The sequence below is a fragment of the Amblyomma americanum genome, chromosome 11 (assembly GCF_052857255.1).
Source record: "Amblyomma americanum isolate KBUSLIRL-KWMA chromosome 11, ASM5285725v1, whole genome shotgun sequence".
Classification (NCBI taxonomy): domain Eukaryota; kingdom Metazoa; phylum Arthropoda; class Arachnida; order Ixodida; family Ixodidae; genus Amblyomma; species Amblyomma americanum.
In genome coordinates, this window is record NC_135507.1 from 882,266 (window position 1) to 903,562 (window position 21,297).

Sequence of the window (21,297 nt, forward strand, 5' to 3'; positions counted from 1 at the left end):
TTCTGCAGGTAATAAAATGGAATGAATGAACAAGCGATGATCCAACATTGATTTCTCAGGGCTAAAGTCACACCAACTTTGCGACGAGCAAGCTTACTGGATGTGCCCGTAATTTATTTGTGAGAAGTATTTACAGGACTGAAAGTAGGATAACACAATGGATGCTTCTCAGTCTAACGTTTTTAGTCGCATATTAACGGTAGTATGAAAATGACGAAAGAAAGGCCGAAGTGGTGTCACAGATGCACAGTCGAGCCAGCCACTGTACACGAACCAGTGACATCATGTGTGACATCATGAGTTACCGTATAAACGCGTGTAAGGGCTGCACTTTTTTTTTCAGATTTGAGGGCTAATTTTTAGGGTGCGGCCTATACACGCGATTTACGAAAAAACATTGTTTAAAATAAAAACACACCAATCAGGAAATCAGCGGCATTTATTTTACGTTCAATCGCCCTCCGGTACACGCTCATCCCACAGGTCGCGCAGCCCATCCGTTGCAAACGCGTAGCCATTGTTCCGTGCTTCCATCACGTAGCAGAGCAGCTCTTCTTACAGTTCAGGAAACTTGCACGGCTTGCCTCGGAAAGCGCGCTTTTTGCAGCTTGTGTTCCTCAATGCATACTTTTGGATGCACCATCGTCTGAAGCACTTCTCGGCCACGTCGAATTTTTTGCCCGCCGCGCGCTTGCCGTGTTTGATAGCAAACTCCCAGCCGTGTAGCTATTAAGGTGCTTGCGATATCATGCTAAAACTGCAATGCTCCGTGGCAGCACACGAAAGCCACAAACAAAACCCGTGCCTTCGACAGCAACAAAACAAGACCTACTGAACTAGAGGCCTGCACATTTGGGACTGCTCCAGCGCGCACCTTCTAGTTCATGCCTTTTGCCGCTAGGGAAGGGCAGCTACGGGCGGCGTGGCGCTACAATTAACCGGTTGAGCAAGATGGCGTCGGTTATTTTACTTCAAGGACGTAATAGCCTTGTCATTTGTCTACCTTTTGAGTATTCATCATTCATCCATTGCCTAGCAAAGATGCCAGAAAGTCTCACGCCTGCATACGCGCAAACAAAATATTCACCGCTAGGATTTGAACAAATGTCATATTTGCATTGTTAATTACTAAGTTTCAAAATAATAAGACAGGAAAAACACACAGGGGGGCAGTGAGAGGAATCATTTGGCGAAAGCAGACGATGATGATCATGACAGACAGGATGGATGGATGGTAGGAGCGTCCCCTTTGAAACGGGGCGGTGGTACTGGTTGCCACCATGCTGTTTTTTTTCTCCTTTATTTTTGTTTAACTCTGCTGTAAGACAAACGGGTTAACCGGGCGCCCTCAACGGCCAAAAAGTTAACGAAAGTTGGCGCACGCAGTTCCATAGGACCCCGCCAAATGTGCAGGTCTCAAGTTCAGTAGGTTTTGCAACAGAATGCTACAGCTTGTGATGCTGATGCCGACATGGATGGTGGCAGCTGGTGGCGAAACTCACGGCGGAGGAAGAAGTTGATGATGATAATGAGCCGCGGCCTCTGGCACCATCCGTGGGCGGCACCTAGAAGCTCCTGTGCGCATGCGTCGCCTCCGCGATGGAGCGCACCGTTGCTCGCAGCCTGAGCTGATCGCGGAGCCCACGGTGCGTACATTTCAAAGGCTATTTCCGCGTAGGTTGTGTGGAAAGTTTGGGTGCGGCCCATACATGGGTACGGCGCTTACACGCGTTTATACGGTATATCAAGTCAAACTAATCTACTGAACAGAATGTACTCCTCAGAACCTGAGTTGGTGCTCGCTTCAATGTATGCCACGAATGATGGACTTCACATTTATCAGTTACATGGCATCCTCCCTATGTGTGACTTCTCGTGTAATCTTGCTACGAAAGCCTCAAATTCGCTAAATGTTATCAAACAATTCTCGCGCCTTGAGCTTGTATGAGAACAGTAATACACGGACTCTGGTAATACAATACACTTATTAACAATAAAAAAACTTGTCTGTGGTTTGGCAAATGGGTGTCATCTGGTACATGACCCACCTAAATTATTCACAATCCTGCTGCTTTACTTCCAACATGCAAGTTTTCGTTCAAGTATTTGTATAGAATGAAAAATTCGCGCTCTTCCACCACCGTGTTTTTTAAGCAATATATTGGACACGCGGAATGCATATGTTGGGTACATGCTGGGCACATTGGGTACTCGCCCTTCTAAACAAATATCTTGAAGGCACATCAACATATTTCGCATGCCAGCCTTTATCATTGTGCACACTAGTGCTCGCTCTAATCTCCGTCCATAAAGCGTGTTTCTACTTGCAGGACAGCCTTGGGCGTTAGTTATTTAAGGCTTCTCGCATGAAGCCTTACAGAAACTGGGCAAAAGTGCAGTCTCTCTGAGCAGAGCCGAGTCGTCCTTGAGCTATGGCACTGGCAATACACTCGCGTATATTATTGTGACCACCGCGATGCAACCAGCAGGTGATGTCCAGGTGGCGCTGGCAGCTGCTGCGGCGGAGCGCGGCCTGTCGGTGCCCATCGGCGGTAGTGAGGGCGTACCAGGCGACGACAAGCGGTCGGCGCGCATTATGTCGCACAGCTGCCGTTTTCTGTCGAAGTGTTCAGCCACCTCCTTGGGTCCGAGCTTCATGAGCGTGGGGTGAGAGCTGTCATACTCGGACCACTTCGCGCCCTCGATTGTGGGCGGTCTACTGCAGAGAACGCAGTGGAGGAAGAAATACAGTATTCCCATACACGTCGCTGCAACAACGGCTCATGTTTTCCTGGATCACATCACAAGGCTTCTGAAATGGGAATCTAGGTTAGTTGGTAATTAGGACAGCGAGACATACCAGACCTGTACTGAAAAGGGAAAAAGACAAATCTGGAAGGAATCGTTCTATGACAATTCGGGAGGCATAGCCCGGCTCTTTAAGCGAGATCAGGGTGCTTTAGAATGCGAAACTAGAAGAAAAAATTTAGCCACGGTAATGACACAACAACTCAGCATATTTCGCTAGAATGTGGCAGTGCCTATCCTGACGTATACCCAAGGCCTTAGGGTTTAGAGATAACGAAGATAATGTGAATGTATCAGCGGTAGATGTCGAGAAAAACGGTTGGAGGATTCGTGGTCTAAAGCAGGGTACTGTACTAAAGATAAAAGTTCACGATTCAAAATTGATACAGCATGAAAGTTAATGGAATTTGTATTTATTCATCAGAGAAATATAGAGGAAAAAAGCAGCAAGCATAGTGGCACATGCCACCACCCAGTTCCAAAGAGGACACTCCTAACATCCAGCCATACATACGTAAGAAGCACTTGGGCAACAATTATCAAAATAGTTGCACATGCAAGGTAAACCTCAAGTTTGTTTCTGAAGGCCTCAAACAATCATTTTAATACGATCATTTTAAGGTTCAGTTTTTCATAACTATCACACATTATACAGAAAGTACGGTCAAGGGTCCCAGAGTCTATGTGCACAACATCGTGTTACAAAACGAGAACGTGTGAGCAAAGTAATATTTTGTATGATAAGCAACGAATAATGAATAGGCATTTGGAAAACACAAAAAAAAGAAAGCATAGCACATCCTTCCCGCAAATACATAGGCCTACCCTGTGCGGGCGAATGTGGCCCACACGTGTATCATGGTTCTCGCCCACTGCTTGTCGCGGTCGCTGGAGGACACCATGGGCCTAAACGGCATGCCGAACACCAGCTCCATGTCCTCAAAGTGCACCGCCTCGGTCTCGTCGGGCCACTCCGAGTAGCTGGGCCGGTACCCCAGCATATACACGTACACCCGATTCTGCCAAGCGTGCAGCTGCTCGGCCAGTTCGGCCATCGGGCACACTTCCTGCACATGCGCAGTTAAGCAGACCGTGTCGCTCGGCGACGTCTAGAGGTAATTCGCTTTGGAAGGAGCACTTTCATGGCTTGGGGTGGAGTGGAGAAGGATGAGAGAGCTATTACTAAATTGGAGATTTTCACAATGCCCCACTGCAGCGGCATCGTTGCGTAGTCAGTCGCCGACACATGCAGACACTGTTGTCAGAGTTTTTCTGTCATAAAGGGGGGACGCTGCCACATGGCTAAGTTTTCTGTACACAGTGGAAATGGGAACAGCAACTTCCCATGCTGTAGTGACTTGAGGCACTGAGCCAACAAAATATTATTTCTTCAAACTAAAAGTGCCTGTGTCGATAAAGCCAGCACTGTCGCCACTGCAAGATCCAGTCTAAGAAACGGGGCCATCCAAAGCCATGCATGCCCCTTTTTTAAAAGGAGCCAAATTATCAACCGCCACAATGATAAGCTTGTTAGAGAGATTATTGAGGCTCTTAATATTTCACGTGCAGGCAACAAGTGTGTGAGCGCAGCATCACTGGCACTATCAGCAAAAGAGCTCGCTTTTCTAAATAGATGGCAACCAGCGAAAGGCTGAGTTGTATAGCTTGTATCAGCTGACCTGATCGCTCTTTCCCATTTCATGCTGTGGTTCATGTATTTATATGTAGCAACAGCGATAAATAAACAGTTGGCAGTTAATGTCGTTCTGTGTTCCTCCTTTTGTCCTGTTTTGTTACGCGCTGCTCTATTATTATGGATCACCAACTCACCCAACAAGCAACACTTCTAAAGTACTAGGATTAAAATTGTATTTAAAAAAAAAAGCCCTGCATGGTGGCAACTACCACCACTCCATTTCAAAGGGGATGCTCCTGTCTTCTATCCATCCATCCAAGCTGTGCTCACTGCATTCATTTTTGTGCTCAGTTACAAGCTCACTTTCCAGCTGAGATTTTCGTGAACAATCCACTTATGTACCTAACCTGAACAGTTTTCCTTTTGCAAAGGAAAGTCTTAAAGCAATTCTTAAGTCTCCACGAGCTGCTCCTGAGGGCTAAAAGCCCCTTGAGAGAAGACGAGGGGAAGAAATTTTTTTTCTTCTCTGATGCTGGGGGTGTTATTCCAAATGGAAATGATGTGCGATATGAAAAGCATTTGTGGTCCCTGTGTCTATGAGAAAACACGGCAACACCTTTGTAGTAAGCAAGTCAAGACACAGGATGTTTGTGAGATTTAACATCCCAAAGCTGCAGGAAGACCAACAGGAATGACATAACAGAGGGCTGCAGAGAAATTTTGACCACCTGGTGGTGCCCTGATGTAGCACAGCATACAATGCCTCCCATGAAATGTGGCTTAAAACGATAGCCATCACTGCAGCTGGTCTGTTGAGGTCACGAATCTGTACACCATCTGCAGCCTCGATGAATCCATATTTCCATGTCCTAAGTCAAACGGATGATGTATGTGCACAAAGCACATCGGCACACCAAGTGCACGTGCTTCAAATAAGGCACAAGAAAGTCTGCCCTCACCAGGACGTCGCCAACGGCCTCCTGGTAGGGAGCGTCCGCGGACTGCGAGTCCAGAGTGACCCCCGTGGCGGTCTGCCAGCGTTCGAGCGCCTTCTGGCCCAGCAGCCGGGTGGCCAGCCGCCGGGAGTCGCTGGAAGTCGTGCGGTGCTGTGTCACGAACCACGGGTACGAGCCCTCACTGCCCACCCGGCCCAGCAGGAACTCCAAGCCCCGGGGGTTCTCCGCCTGCACGATCAACAGCAAGGCTGGCTGAGTCTGGTATTTGTTTGCCCCTGTTGGTGGTCCTCATCAGCGTGTGAATGCATGGTAGAAAGTAAGAAATGGAATTGCTGTCGCGACAAAGTTGAACTGAGATCTACATCCACCCCGGTGGCTCAGTGGTTAAGGCACTCGTCTACTGAGCTGGAGTACCCAAGTTCGAACCAGACCGCAGTGGCCGCATTTCGATGGAGGCGAAATGCAAAAGGCGCCCATGGGCTGTGCAATGTCAGATGTCAGTGCACCTAAAAGATGCCCAGGTGGCCGAAATTGCTCTGGAGACCTCCACTAGGGCACCTCTTTTTTTCTTTCGTCTTTCACTCCCTCCTTTATCCCTTTCCTTATGGTGTGGTTCCCTGTCCACCCAGATATGTGAGACAGTTACTGCGCCATTTCCTTTCCTCAAAAATCAATTTTCGATTTTCAGCTGAGGTCTACTGCCCAGACCATGCCTTTGGCCAACACTAGGATGGGAATCGGGAAAAGAACAACTACATTGGGCTTCTGAGTTTGCCCACGCTTCTCCCGTGTTTTTTCTATGAGGACTTAGACATTGGCAAAAAAATAGCAGAAAATACTGCAACAACTTTAATCCTGAAAGAAAACGAAAGCAGAAGGAGGTGAGGTGAGCATAGAAACAAGTATCACCACTGACGCTATGGCATTCCTTTTCCACTGTTTTAATTATTTTTGCTTTTTGGGCCTAGGTTTAGTTAAATACTCAGCCGGCATACCGCACAGCACCTGTTCAGAAGCCCACGATTTGTTTCCATAAAAGTTACGCCCACTGTATTTTCTCTTTCATTCGTATGTTCGCTCCGTCCTTACCTTTGAATGCGAAGACCTTTCCAGGCCCTCCCGAGGTCGGGGTCGCAGCAGCGGTGCCCTGTTGAACACCGGAGCAAAAGCGAGCGCCAGCTGGCTGCGAGCCACCCCGTCCACGCTTGCAGTCTGCAGGCACTGCAGCGCCCTGTCGGACTCCAGGTCCGCAGGGCAGCGGAGACTCGAGGCCAGGAGGCGGGCGCCCTCGGTGGCCTGGCCCTCGTACCTGTGCAGCGCATAGTCACGACAGCCTTCGCGGTAAGTTCGCAGATCAATTGAAACGGCATTATTAACGCAAAAAGAAGTCATACTAGATGCAATCGAAAAGTGTGAAACTTGTATCCGAGTCTTTGCAGACATTTCAAAGGCTTTCCACTACCTCAATCATGCTGCTTTATTGCAGTAACTGGAATTATACGGTACACGCGGAACACCCCTACACCTCACAAAGTCTTACCTTCAACATCGTTTTCAAGTTCAAATACGCTCCCCACATGCCATCATTCCAAACAATTTGTACCGCTCTAACACAAGGTAGCATTTTAAGGCCGCATCTCTTCATATTATTTATGATAGAGTTACAACTCATGAAAAACCAAAGTACGTTATATATGCTGGTGACACAATTTTATTTTTCCAAGGCACCTCCTTTCAACTTCTTCCAATTATAAGTGACGCATTGGATGGATTAAAAATGTGGAGTGAAAACAATGCACTATTTTCGGGAACTGCAAACTACTGTTTTTTGGTCTGGGACACTACGACGGAAAAAAATATGCGTAAGATCTACATGTTACATAGCCAATGTTGATTACCATTCTCCTACCGATCCCTTAATTTCACACTACCACGTTATACCAGTACATAGCTTGTGCGAATATTATTTAGCAAATAAGACGCAAAACATATCTGCACTATGATAAGCGAAAATTTATCTTCCTCACACAGACTTTATTGTTACAGCACAAACGACGAGGCCAAGAGCAGTACACAGACATAGCGCTAAACTTACAACCGATCTTTATTGAGGCTTTGCCACTGCTTAAAGACTGTGGCAAACAATCAATCTCAGATGAAGATACACACATATACAAATAATAAGAATGACATAAAAAGTGCTCTGCACGTGGCGTCAGTGACACATGGCTAGCTGTGCGCATTTCCATAACGATCTTTAAGAAAGCGTAGTTCTTTAAGTGACAAAGCTGTTGAGGAGGTGCTTAGATATTGGTCGTGACGTCTATGAATGTCGCAGGCTTCAATAATCTCAGCACAATAGCCAAACGGGCGAGTTGGTGGTACATATTGGTGGCAAACAGCGCAACGACGCGGACAGAGTGGAAGAAAATACAGGACAAGCGCTGCTTTGTCTATATACTAGCTGATAAGTTGGCCACTTTTTCTATAAAATGTACTGCTTTCCTTAAATAAATTCCAGTTGTGAGACAGCGCTTGTCCTGTATTTTCTTCCACTCTGTCCGCGTCGTTGCGCTGTTTGCCACCAATTCAATAATATCTCTAGTGATTTTGATGTGGCTATCTGTCAAAACTTTGCACCGGCTGAAAATGGGGTAACATGGTTTCTTCTTTCTTTTTTTTCGTGCAGTCCCTGCAATGAATGCACAGATGACTGGACACGGTGTTGCTCCCATTGTTTCAACATTCCCTACTTACTAAACCAACTACAGTCTATGAATACTGATATTACAAAAAAAAACTTGCGCAAAATTAGAGCCGTTTTAACATAAAAGGGAAACGTTGTTAGGATGTATTTTTCAGTCGATGTCTAAAATATTCTGCATGTATATATTGTATGTGTGTAAAAAGTTTTGTGTGATGTGTTAACCGATCGTTTTGATATTTGCAGTACTGTCTCATTTTCCTCCTGTATGCCATGTAAAGGGGGTCCAGAGGTCCCTCTGGTGATCTCCATTCACTTGTTACTCAGGCCTACCCACATATAGTATCACGTAAATAAACAACTAGAACTTGAACTTGTACTGGGAAAGGAACATCTGTAGCGGCGCTGGTATCGCCTGCGGCGCTGATGAAGACGAAGCTTGGAGCACGACCTGGCTCGCGCAGTAGAGAACGATTTCGGCAACCAGCTAGCCAGCAACGTCAACAGCCCACTCCACCGTCTCAGCACCCGCGGCTACCGGGATGTCCAAAAAATGTGGTTCACCCTCCACACATCCACCAGACTAGAGTGGTTAAATGCTAAGCTTTTTTGTTCAAGAAGCACATTTAAGCAAAACAAGAAGTAAAATAGATTGCTTTTGGGAAAAAGAATTGTTATGAGGAAATTACCTCCTAAATTATGGCTTTGCCTGAGCTAGAAGCCAACACAATGGGAAATGAAGCTACAGGCATGCAAGTGCAAGCAGCTAGAAACAACTACGTTATACATACATTGGCTTAAAATACATGGCAAAAAAATGGATCCCATCTTGTCACTTTAAGTGAACGCACCGAATTGCTAAAAAATTGCACCACAGTAAATACCTGAACCAGGGCTCATAACCTAGGTAGTGCTGGGACGAGGGACAAAGAAAGAAGAAGATTAAAAGAAAGAGACTAATGTATCTTGATTCAAGCGATTGATGTATCACTATGGCTTTTAGTGTTGCGCACACACTCCTGGTCATCAAAGGAGCATATTTTGCGTGTTTTTTCTAATAAACTTTCAGTTGATAGTCAGCGCCGGTCCTGTTGTCTTCTTTCTTTGTCCCTCGTCTCGGCGCTGTTATTCCCAGCAGTATGTACCAACTAGCTCAACTCTCCGTTTTATTGAACCTAGGCAGTAGTGAACATTGGATTGATCTAAAATTGCTGTGTGTGCTGCAGTAACTTGCATATACTGCATTGGAACAATAGGCAGATGTTAAAAATTAGCAAACAACGTAATATGTTGTGTCGTAAGCATTTGTTTAGCATTAAAACTAAAAATTATGGTAATGCCGTGTCCTAAATGGTTTCGTTTAAGGGGGTGTAACGTCCCAAAGCGACTCAGGCTATGAGGGACACCGGAGTGATGGGCGACCGCCTTGGGTTCTTGAACGTGCACTGACATCGCACAGTACATGGGCCTCTAGAAGTTCGCCTCCATCAAAATTTAACTGCTACGGCCGGGATCAAACCCGAGTCTTTAGGGTACAGCAGAGCACCAAAACCACTGAGCCGCCGCAGGCGTGCTGTGTTCTAAACAATACATTGTTCAGGTCTTAAACATATTAAAGCATTAAAAATTTAAAAATTACTATAATGTACAAATCATCACTAAAAACAATGCTATAAATATATTTCAAGCACTGTGTCCCGGAACGAACTTTCCCACAGGGAAGGAAACTAACCGTCAACAAAAGCAAGGAGCAGAGGAGATCTTTCTTTATTTAAATCTGTGGTTAATGTTGTGATGTTGATCAAAGGGAGATTAATAATGTATTTCTCTTATGGCACAAGATAGTTGATTATAAATAAGAAACTACCCAATGCTACCGGTGGGATTCGAACCCACGCCCTTCAAATTTCGAATCCAACTGAGCTACGGTGACAGCTGTCCAATCTTCAGCTTTCTGGGATATCTTGTGCAGTGTAACCACAAGCAGCAGAGATCGCTAGAAGCAAACTTGGCAAATCGCCAGTGGCCAAGCTGTCCATCATTTGCACACCATTGCTGACCAATCTAGGTTTTGCTTGAAAATGATGACAAAGCCTACAACTGGCCAAATGAAGGCCAAACTTATGGCCAACAATTGGACACACTTTGGATCATGGTGGTGCTTGATAATAGACTTTGCACTCAATTAGCACTTTTTTGCATTTTGTCCAATGTTTGTTCAAGCGCTTTTGCAGCATGCAAAGTTAATTGCATGCAAGGTTAACTGATTAAAAAACAGAAGAAAAAAACCACATGCACCACCAGCAGGATCCGAACCCAATAAATTATGTTTAAACAATAAAAAAAAATCACACTATCGATCTCCCACTGATCAACACCACCAATTAAAAAGAAAGAAAAAAAGATCTCCTCTGCCCCTTGGTTTCAGTGACTGTCAGCTTCCCTCATGTACGTCATTACGAGCCCCTCTATTCCGTTCCCTTACCTGCTCTATAACTTAACGAGGGCCTCGTTTCTGGCAGAGCATAAATGGGCTCTCGCACAGCTTCCGCCCTCACCGTTCGACTACGTTCCCACGAGGCACTGGCAGTAATGCAGGATGTACTACATACTCCGCTATGGACGAGGGTGAACGCTCTCAGGTTCCCCTAAAGCAGAAGATTGCACAGCCGTCGCCGTAGCTCAGCTGGTAGAGCACCAGACGCGAAATTCAAAGGTCATGGCTGCAGATCCCACTGGCGCCATGCCGTTGCTTCTTCAATCAATTATCTTTATATCTCCCATTTATTGATGCCACAAATTAAAGAAAACAAAGATTTCCTATGCTTTTGGTTTCAGTGACTGTTAGCTTCCTTCATTTATGTCAATGCAAACCCCTCTGTTCCCTTCCCTTTCCCACTGTGGGCAGAATAGGAATCCAACAAAGGAGTAAGCCGGGCAGTGCCCGTGTGTGTGTGTCTTCTTTTCTTGGTCCGTCTACTGCGCTGTTTCCATGCAAAGAATAGGAATGCATTTCAACCAGCAGAATTATGCTATGTTTGTACACAAAGCCCCACCATTTCATTATAAAACTTTGCTTGCCTGATCACCGCTGTCGCTTATGAGACACCCTCCACAGTTGCCTATATAATCTTGAGGAAGGTGAGTGCATGATTTTCATGAATATTAGTTGTGTTGTGCGGTAGTGCTCAAGTGTCACCCTCGTTGTCTCTCACTTCTTGCAAGGTGTTGACTGAAGTTCTGTGCTATCAGAATTGGCGGACCTGGTCTGGCTGGATTATTTTGCCATTTTATCCAACGCTTTCATTAAAATTTCCTGTTGGGCGAGTTGGTAGGCCATCTTCATGCAGAGGTGCTTATGGCACCTGTGTGTGTGTTTTGCCCCTCTTGTCCTTTTCTTTGTTCGTGCTAAACCATAACACTCCTTACCATAAGACGTGCAGCGACCGAGCATCCTACATAATCCTACATAATCCAAGCTTATATACAGCTTAAGGTGTACAGGCAGGCCCAAAAGTAAACGCAGCACACTATCGCCTTCGCTTCCTCATTGAGACTGGCAACTGAGGTATGTGCAGGCTAGTAGTAGACACCAGCTCGCTTGCTCATGAACAAATAATGTTTCCTCGTGTCCTATGGGAAAGTGCTCCGTTTACTTATGTCCATGCCTGTACTTCCTCATCAGAAGTCGCATATGTGTTTTCAAGCATTCAGCTAAGTTCAAAGAAAGGTTATTCTACTGCTTATGCGTCATGTTTCAGAAACGTCAGAAGAAATTAACGTCTAACAAAAACAAAAAATAACAACCCGATCACAACGTTTCATTTTTACCTGGAAATCTATGTGCGCTTTCGTCCACCACAGCCTCAGTAGAGAAAGTGTAGAGAGAAACTAGTAGAAAACTTAGTAGAGAAACTTAGTAGAGAAATTGTCTGGATGTTCATTTCGGCTTAGCTCGGCACTGACTATCATAAACAGGTCCTGCGTACATTGAATCGCTTCTTCAGTCCATCTTTTTTTCTTATCCAGAGTTCCAGTTAGCTTTGCCCTTTTCCCCCTCAGATATTGCCTCGTGAATAATGTCTTCAGGCTACCTGAAGTTGCTTTTCTGCTGTGCAGAAAGCTGCTTACGGTGCACCCTCAAGCTCTAAAGCGACAAGAGCCTAACCTTTCCAGAAATTCTGACCTTCAGGGAAGCCATAAGTGTTCCACTATACAGCTAAAAAACAAACCCCCGACAGACCACCAAATTCATTTGCGCCTATCAATTCCCCCAACATATGAATAACACGAGTTTGCTAACTAATCGCAGCGCTTTTACTGCGACAGCATTGAAGAACATGTATCTCGTTTATGTGGTGTTAGTGTCGTTGGCGTAATACGCCAGGTGCCACGCATCATGATGTTTGGCTAGATTAAACAGATGTCACGCATGACGTCTCAACAACGCACCACGCTTATTGGCCAGAATGCCAATCACCAACAGGTCCGCACACAGTGACGTCAGATCGTGATGTATTTTGTTCGATATGAATGGATAAATAAACGACAATGCGTGACTGCGCACTTTCTACCCAGAGCTACTAAAGAGTCCGACCGGAATCATCATTTCGAACCCACCCCTCTTCGCCGAAAATCACATTACCACAAGGATAAACGTCCGGTCATTTTTTTTGTCTAGTGAAGATTGGATCAAATAAAGCCAAACAAATGGTCTTGCAATCTACTAGGGATATCTGCCAATAAGGAATTAAGCCTGGTGCTCATGCCTGTGGAAGGGCCCTCCGCTCTGCAGGATGAAGCGTGTTGTATTGCGCGTCCAGAAGTCCGTATCCCCACTGAAGAGATGGAAGCCCAGGGATGATGCACCAGCATCATGGCCAGCCAGGACAACGAGCGAAGCGTTCCCGCCGAACGAGCCGATGTTGGTCAGAGTCCACTCCAGTGCCAGTCGCTGGTCGTGCAGGCCCGCATTCCCCTGGAGTCTGTTGTCCCAAGGACCACTGAGGAACCCGAGCGCCCCGACGCGGTAGTTCGGCACCACCACGACGACGTTGCCCAGAGCAGACAAATAGCGGCCGTCGTAGAGCTGCAGCACAAAGCCCAAAGAATAAAATATGAATTTATAGCCAGTATGAAGAGAACTAAAAGGAGTAAATACTACACCTGCAACAAAGCAGACCGGAACACCAAAAAAAAAAAAAACGTAGACCAGCTGACATATATCAATCAGCCTTGAGAATAAATACCACTTCACACACCTCTAATTATCCACTCTCGATGATTTCACCCCAAAGTAGCCAACCACCAGGACCTGTTCAAAAAGTGGCAGATACCCGGTGACACTTGACACATCTTCCTCGACATCCCTTTGAATCCCTGCAAAGCAGGAACAATAAGACGTGCCTCGAAGCTGTTGCCGCCGTTCTGGAAGGACGCCCCGTAGAGGAAGAAGAGCACCGTGCGCTGCTCGCAGGTGCCAGGCTGCGTGTCTGGGGTGCAGTTCCAGGGAGGCGCCCAGATGTTCAGGTGCAGGCAGTCCTCGCTGGCATTGACGGGGCTGACAAGGTCGCGGCCCAGGTAGAAGTCCTGCTGCGGACAAGGCGGCCGCTTGGCCCAGCAGTCTAAGGCTCCTCCGCCCTCGTTCTTGCCATCCTGCGACATACCACAAGATGCACCACCTGTCGTGATGAGGCGTTCGGTCCTCACAGCGGTCGATGGAAGCCAAAAGCGCGCACTAAGACCTCAGCGCCCGTAAAAGAGCCAAGCGATGTCCCTACCGGCATTTGGAACGTTCTCAACAGAAGTCCCAAATTCTGAATGGAGCCTTGCTTGCCCCCTCGTGAGCTCATTGGCCTGAATCGACACGTTGCGAAGAAGGGCTCATAGGAGGGCCAGGAGCGTTGCCTTTTAGGCAGAATTGACCATCTGACAAAGAATGTAAAACAGATGGACGCGATAAGACTAAAAACTATTTGGAAGATATAGTGAAGTTTTTCCGATAATGAACTTCGTCTTCTGCAGGCAGATAAAGATGATGCCTTCGAGGCCTTGCCCAGATCCTTGTTTACCAAAAAAGCGATGCAACCAGTGCGGAAGAACTTTGTGTCCATGAAAAACCCTGACACAAAAGTTAAAGCAAAATTTGCTGAGTTTTGCAAGCTCTTAGCTCTACAACCACTCGCTAAAGAGATTACAAATAGCGAAGGTAGTAGGTAGTGGTAGCAGGTTTTCTTCAGTGTATAGACTCAAACCTAAAGCCCCATTCCATACAATTGTAAGTGAACGGGTATGTGGCAAAATTGTGCTAGAAGATTTCTTCAAAAAGTTTTAAAGGACTTCAATATAAGTGATCCCTTTCTGGCAAAAGGTTCAACAGAAGTTGTTCGATTCCTCGAGGACAGCCAGGATATAGGCTACGCCTTTTCTATCAACGTGGAGGTCCACTTTCAAGAAGAGGGCTTAGTCGGGCTGGTTGGTGCATGTCGATGGAAATGACTGGCCAGCACTAACAGACAGGACGGAAGACAAGAACACAGACAGATGCACTGACTAGCAACCAAACGATTTATTAAGACAGCAAAAACAAGCAAAAGCAAAACACAAAGGATCTAACATATCGTGGGAAAGCACACATGTGGCACCATAGTTATGTATGCTGAATGCCTCGCAGATCAGCCACGAGGTCTGGTCTTCGTGTTTGGCGATGATAGTGGTCTTATAAGATATATCTCACAGTCTTTGCAATCCGTACAATGTATAACCACATTATTTTTGCTGATGAGTTTTCTATCCTTCACATGCTCGTGTAGACAGTCATTTATACGGCGGCCTCACAGATATAGTATCGGCTACATGACAAAGGTATCTTGTAAGCAACACCACAGCAGCAGTTCACAAATTTTTTCTGGTGCTTTTTTTTTTTTCCACAGGCTTTCCTCCTTTTTTCTTGGTTGACTGACTTGCATATCCGTCCCAGTTTGTTCCTGGCAGAGAAAAGCAATCCCACGCCAGCAATCTCACGGGGTAACATAAAAAGATTGGGGTAAAGGACCGCCTGGAGCACTCACGTTACGCTGGAGTCATGTACAAAATCCCCTGCAAAAACTGCGATGCCTCATACATTGGTGAGTAAGGTGATTTTAAAAGAAGATTAAGAGAACACAAGAACGACATCAATAAATGTCGCATGTCTTTGAACCCACTAGCAGAGCATACTCAAGGCATGAAGCACACCATTGACTGGGAAAACGCCACAATCTTATATACAATGAAACCTTCATCATCACGACTGCTTTTAGGATCTTTCTATGTACAGACTATGGAGAACGTTATTGACAGGACGAAGGGTAATCTCCCGGATAACTACGCCCATTCACTGCGCTATCAAGTGCGCATATAAGGAGCGGCCCATTTCGTCCATCTTTCATTGTGAACAAGGGACCCGTAGAGGTCCCAAAACGTCATGTTTTAAAACCATTTTTGCCGACTGTCTGTTTCATTCAACCACAATACCTAGTCCTTCACTACGACATCTCTTATACCCAGGGATCTGTGCTATTGGATATATCCGTAAAACTCTCACTGGTGAAATTTACCCGAATTCGGATTTATTCGAAAAAGTTTGATATTATAGGGAGTCTAGCCTGGAGATGCCAAACTTTTTAATGCACTTCGTCGTGAACAATATAATCGCGTTATGTCCTGTGGCAAGGTGTATGTGGCAAAGGGTAAATGAATTGATATAAAAAGCAGAATATATGCACCCATTCACTGCAGATCTGCGAATACTGCTTCTATGATGAAATAATACTACGCATGCCTCTTCTGAAACTAAATCCATTAATGAACGCTTTTCTAGGAATGGCCTGCGCATGTGCAGGCTTTAGAAGATCAAAACTCGAAATAGGGCAAAACACCGAAGTGTTGAGGAAAATTGCGCAGCGAGGGAGGACCAGGCACCATTCATTACGAACTAAGGCTGAGAAGTGTGGCCATACTGCAGTCGTACCACAGCCGTCGACCCAGATCCCATTCCAAGTCATAAATACCATTCAACTCGGAGGCTATTCGAACGTACCAGTGTAGCTCAAGTATCAGACTTGGCCCGCACTTCCAAACAGCGGCAATGCATGCACTAGCTTTTCCAGTGAGATGACAAAAGGTAGAATTCAGTTCTCACTACCCTCAACAGAAACAAATAAATTGAGAAGGACACTTAAGCTCCCCCTTATCAGTATGATACGATAGAGCAGTGGGTTAGGCTTACCATTCTGAGCAGTTTGACACCTTTGAGTGCATTTTTCTAATTGTTTCAATTATTAATTGCCCAATTACACACTCTAAATTTTCTTAATTAGCATCACTAAGCATTGACTTCTCATTGTGAGCATTTTGAATTCCATTTTTTCCCATTTTTATTATTCTTTAAATAATCAATTAAAATTAATTAACTTGTGATCGCCTATCACACACCAATCAATCATCAATCACTAAACCACAAATTACCATGATACAACTTTTTTTACACAGCCCCCGATTATAGGCCGCCAGTCCGAATCCATGCCACGAGCTAGGCTCTAACTTCACTAGTAAGTTTATGCTGCACGAAATGCTGAATCGTATGACACCATCTGGAACATTCTGCGGCAAACTGTTGGCATGATACAATTTTTTTTACACAGCCCCCGATTATTTCAGACACGCGGTGCCGACTACGTCGACGGCTGTTCGACCAAACGAGCTGTATACGCTGTCGTGTAACGGTGCTGCATTACGCGTCTATGTATTATATATTAGAAGCAGTAAAGAGCCACGCAATTATCCTGTCATTTAAGCAGCTCTTTGTTGTGGCACTCCATTGCAAAACAGAAGATGGTTTCCTGACGCCTGAAACCAAATATGTAACCCGAAAAACTCTGAATCGCATGTACCACAAAAAATTCAATAATCTTCCAATTTCCCGGAAAAAAATAAATTAAAAAAACTTCCCAATTCGCCCCAAAAATAAAGGCTCCGAAAACGCAGAACCCTACCGATGGCGATGCTTTTCTTGATAAAAATTACGAAGGCACTGCCGACTACACTTGCATGCTTTGAATGCAAAAGCATTTATTTATTTATTTTATTTGTATTTATTCTTTAATTTTTCTTTTTCTTCCTAGTGAAACATCTATTAGCATACAGTCGTAAGGCAACGCATATCCGATGTTCACCTTTGCTCGCCAAGGAGGAAGGCAGTTTTGTGACATTTGGGTTGCATGCACGCTTGGCAGTCTACAAGTCCTGGGTTCAATTCCCTGCACCTTAGGAAGAAATTTTATTTCTCTCTGATACCACTGTGATGCCATCTGCGATATTTGGGACCACTGCTGCTTGTCGACACCGACATCAGGTTTTGTGGACGGTCCATGTAATGCTTTTGCATTAAAATTCATTAACGAGAGTAATGCTTAACTCAGTTCTCAAAGCCCATGCCGCCACTGTTACGTCAGCCAGAAGGAATTACGCCCTGCCAGTTAACGCACAGTGGCTTTCAAAAGTGCCCAGCCTATTTGACCCTTACGAAGCAGGACACCTACAGAGCAGTCCTGTGGGCCTGCAAGTTTGTACTGTGTGCTTTAGAGATGCTGATGCAAAAGAGTCTTGGAGAAAGAGGAGGGCTGTCCTTTTTATTGCAGTGAGCGTTCCCTGGTGGCAAAGAGCTTGGCGACACTTTTAGTTACTCAAGAGCCTAACTTCACTTTTTTGCAATTACAATTTTTTGTGTGAGGACTGATTTGAGAAAAATCATCTGTTATGAACTGCGAGTCCGGCTGTATTTCCATCAAGGTTAAAGTACGCCCTTGACCAGTGCTTTTTTCATCATGCCAAACAGCTAACTCAAGAACCTTGCATGCCACAGCCTTGCATGAGCTGGGCCTGGTTGCTACAAAAACATGCCACCAAGCGACCAATGTTCTCTAAGCTTACAAGTTATGAAATATCCAATAAAACTCTGGGCACGAGCTGCGGGCAGGTTCTGGAGATCATTGCGTTAGCTGGGCATAGCTGTATGTGTGCCGCCCTAGAACTTGGTTTCAGCCACCATAACTGCGCTTCGATCAGCACTGAGCAGTTCAATCGAACAACACATGTGACATGACGGTCTGCTAGCCTCCAAGCTGTGTGCCCATGGGGAGCTATCAGCAGCTGTGTGAACCGAAGAGCCATACCCCTAATGGCCGGTCCAGAGGCAGTGGAGGCTTGAAGCGCAGAGACCCTCGGGCAGCCTTGGCGAACGGGACGCCCAAGAAAGCAAACACGGGCCAGTCCCGCCCCTGGTCGCTCACCACGATCCGCTGTCCACGCACAGCGCCAAATTGGCCCCGGGCCACAGGCCGGTCAAGATTCCACAGATACTCATACACGGCCACGATGACTGTCACCAGGGCCAGCGAGAGTGCCAACACGAATGCCATCACCATGAGTGAGCTGCGAGTGCACCTGCAGGTCCATGGGGTTCGTGCTTACCAAAGAGAAGATGTGGTAACTGTCCTTATTTGTTTGCGTTGTTTTGCAATTCCAAAAAACACAGATTGACTGACTGAACTGGCTCACTCTGGGTGCAGCACTTCAGGGAAGGGACAAAGAATTAGCTAGTTTTGAAGTGCTGGTGCTTTCGCAACTTTCCACAAACACTATTGAATTAATTTTTGCTACGAGATCCATGGTTCGTTACAGCAGTGGTCTGTGCAGCACATGGAAAACCGTTAGTGGTTGGCACAGATTTGAAGTAATTCATCATCATCATTAGTCTAACTATGCCCACTAGGGGCAAAGGCCTCTCCCATGTCCCTCCAATTAACCCTGTCCTATACCAGCTGCGGCCACCCTATCCTACAAGCTTCTTAATCTCGTCCGTCCACTTAACTTTCTGCCACCCCCTGCTATGCTTGCCTTCTCTTGGAATCCACTTGTTACCCTTCAGGAGCAGCGGTTATCTTGCCTTCACATTACATGCCCTGCCCAAGCTAGAGTTTCTTCGCTCACCCACTCTGCTGTCTACCTGTCTCTTAACGTTAAGCCTACACTTTTCCATTCCATAATTTGTTGCGCTGTCCTCAACTTAAGTTGAACGCTTTTCATTCGCCTCCATGTTTCTGCCCCATAGGCCACCTGAGACGCAGTTAGCATTGCCCTAATACATATTTTGACGGCAGCGCCAGCTTTGTTCATAAAAAGCAACTGCTGCCGTTATAAGTGGGCTTGAGTGGGTGATTTAATGTGATCGGCATCTGTTGAATCTTACCACCTCCTCGTCCTAGGAGACATGGCGTCGCCTGACGATTTAGCGGCCTCTTCTTCGTTCCTGTCTCCTCCGGGCAGAGACTGCCGGGGAGCCGGCACAGGCGACCTTGGTCTGCCATCTGCCTCTTCTCCGAGTCCGACGAGGATATCATCATCCCTGAATCTGCTGATGCCATCCATCATGGCCCTGCTCTCATCGCCAGAAGTGACCGGCGAGAACCGTGACGCAAAGCCTGGCTCCTGGCACACTAGTGTTTCAGCTCCATCTCTGCCCCGGTGTCCATGCCTTAGAGATTCGTCACTGCGTGAGTCGCAACAGCGCTTTCATGCACCACTCGGAAGATGGAACTTTTACTCTGCCAAATTGAACTAAGAGTTCATGCAGATGGGTTGCTTGCTCGCTCGGTTCTCCAGCTTCACCGAGTGCAGCCAAGTGCGCCGAAGTCGGGGAATCGGGAAAGGTGAGGTTTTCGGTCTCCTATTCTGTTGTGTGCTCTCGTCCTTGTTTTGTTGCACCGTTGCATCCCCTTAGACATAAAAAACTAGGAGAGATTTAGTGCTTTTTAACCTTTACGCATGGTTTGGCACCGGAGTCGGTGCAGCGTGTGCCTTATCCAAGGCGAGCCTGAGCGACCGAGCGCTAGCGAAGCAACAGTTATGCCCCCCGCTAGTCACGTGGTACAGCAGTGGTGAGGCGCCGAGTGACCGCAGCTGCAACACCTCTCCACAGTGAGTCATGTGGTATGACGTCATTGCCACACCTTCGCTCCAGCGGCTCAAGGTCAAACACGCACCAAACTTTACCTTGGGAGTTGTAGTGCGAAGCTTTTGCTCTAAGAGGCATATGCACTTGGTGTTTGATATTTGTTCTGCGGGACAATTAGGGTGGCTGCAGATGCCAGACAAATAGTGCATTCGCAGGGAAGGTTGAGGACGATTTTCGTCGTGGTGCGAGGGAGGAGCTCTGCATCCAACCTTACATTTTGATGATGAGGTTAGATGAGCTTCAGCGCTTTAATAAAGCCACGCTCAGAGGAGTGTCCATGCGGAACACGCTTATTTATTTCTTTCAATTGCGCTAGCAATAGCGGGCATTTGAAAGAGGGAATAAAGCCGTTCTGCGCTGTCTCTGCAGGGGACGCCTGCATGCATTGTGTACAGCCTTTGATGCATTGCACACAAGTGGGCTTAACCTCATTTCACCGACTCAACCTTCAGCCCTTCATAGTTGAGGCGTCCAATGACTGCATCGAGCCTGTTTCCATGCCTTTTATCAAAATCTCCTCCTCACCTTCCTGCGGGTTCATAAGAAGGGTGGGCTTTGTGCTGGAGGAGTACTGCCACTAACGATCCTCACAAACGGACAGGGTAATTAACTGGAAAAGGATAAGAGTGATGCTCAGTGGCTGACGAGTTTTTAGGTGCTGACTATAGTGAGCGCAGCAATGCAGGGCTCCGAAAGTGAACCACTTGACTTTTAAATATCATACGACCATTTCTCCTCCAGTGGTCAATGTTGCTAGGATCGAGCCTGCAAATGAGCGAGTACTGAGCAGCCACCGTGGCAGGTAAAAGGACAAGGAGAGTGCGAACGTATGTGGAAGGTAAACTTAGGACACTGCGTACAGTGGTATCGCATTGGTGAGAGTGTAAATCGACTGCAAGCCAATGGTGGATTGCCTGCAGGCTCAATAAAGGCAATAAGAGTGCAACCTTACCACCATAAAATCAGAACAGCGACTAGCAAATTAAGAACAAGCGATGATATTCGGAATCACTAGTGATAAAAAAGAAGAATGTGTACATCATGAATAATACTTTCATCATCATCATCATCCCGACTACACCCACTGGAGGGCAAAGGCCTCTCCCAAGTCTCTCCAATTAACCCTGTCCTGTGCCAG

At 46.2% G+C, this 21,297-nt stretch overlaps 1 protein-coding gene across 4 annotated transcripts in view; it reads right to left on the bottom strand.

The window, feature by feature from the left end:
- Positions 1 to 273: 273 nt before the first annotated feature.
- Positions 274 to 21,297, bottom strand: part of LOC144110291 (DNA helicase MCM8-like) — a 102,028-nt gene continuing 81,004 nt past the window's right edge. For all 4 annotated transcript variants that reach the window (XM_077643135.1, XM_077643134.1, XM_077643131.1 and 1 more), the window contains 8 exons: positions 19,395 to 19,694; positions 18,319 to 18,589; positions 13,511 to 13,759; positions 12,874 to 13,193; positions 6,490 to 6,709; positions 5,404 to 5,628; positions 3,634 to 3,875; positions 274 to 2,719 (listed from right to left, as the gene is read on the bottom strand). In XM_077643135.1, the coding sequence (XP_077499261.1) occupies positions 2,431 to 2,719; positions 3,634 to 3,875; positions 5,404 to 5,628; positions 6,490 to 6,709; positions 12,874 to 13,193; positions 13,511 to 13,759; positions 18,319 to 18,589; positions 19,395 to 19,694 (2,116 nt within the window). In that variant the 3' untranslated portion in view covers positions 274 to 2,430. The remainder of the gene's footprint in view (positions 2,720 to 3,633; positions 3,876 to 5,403; positions 5,629 to 6,489; positions 6,710 to 12,873; positions 13,194 to 13,510; positions 13,760 to 18,318; positions 18,590 to 19,394; positions 19,695 to 21,297) is intronic.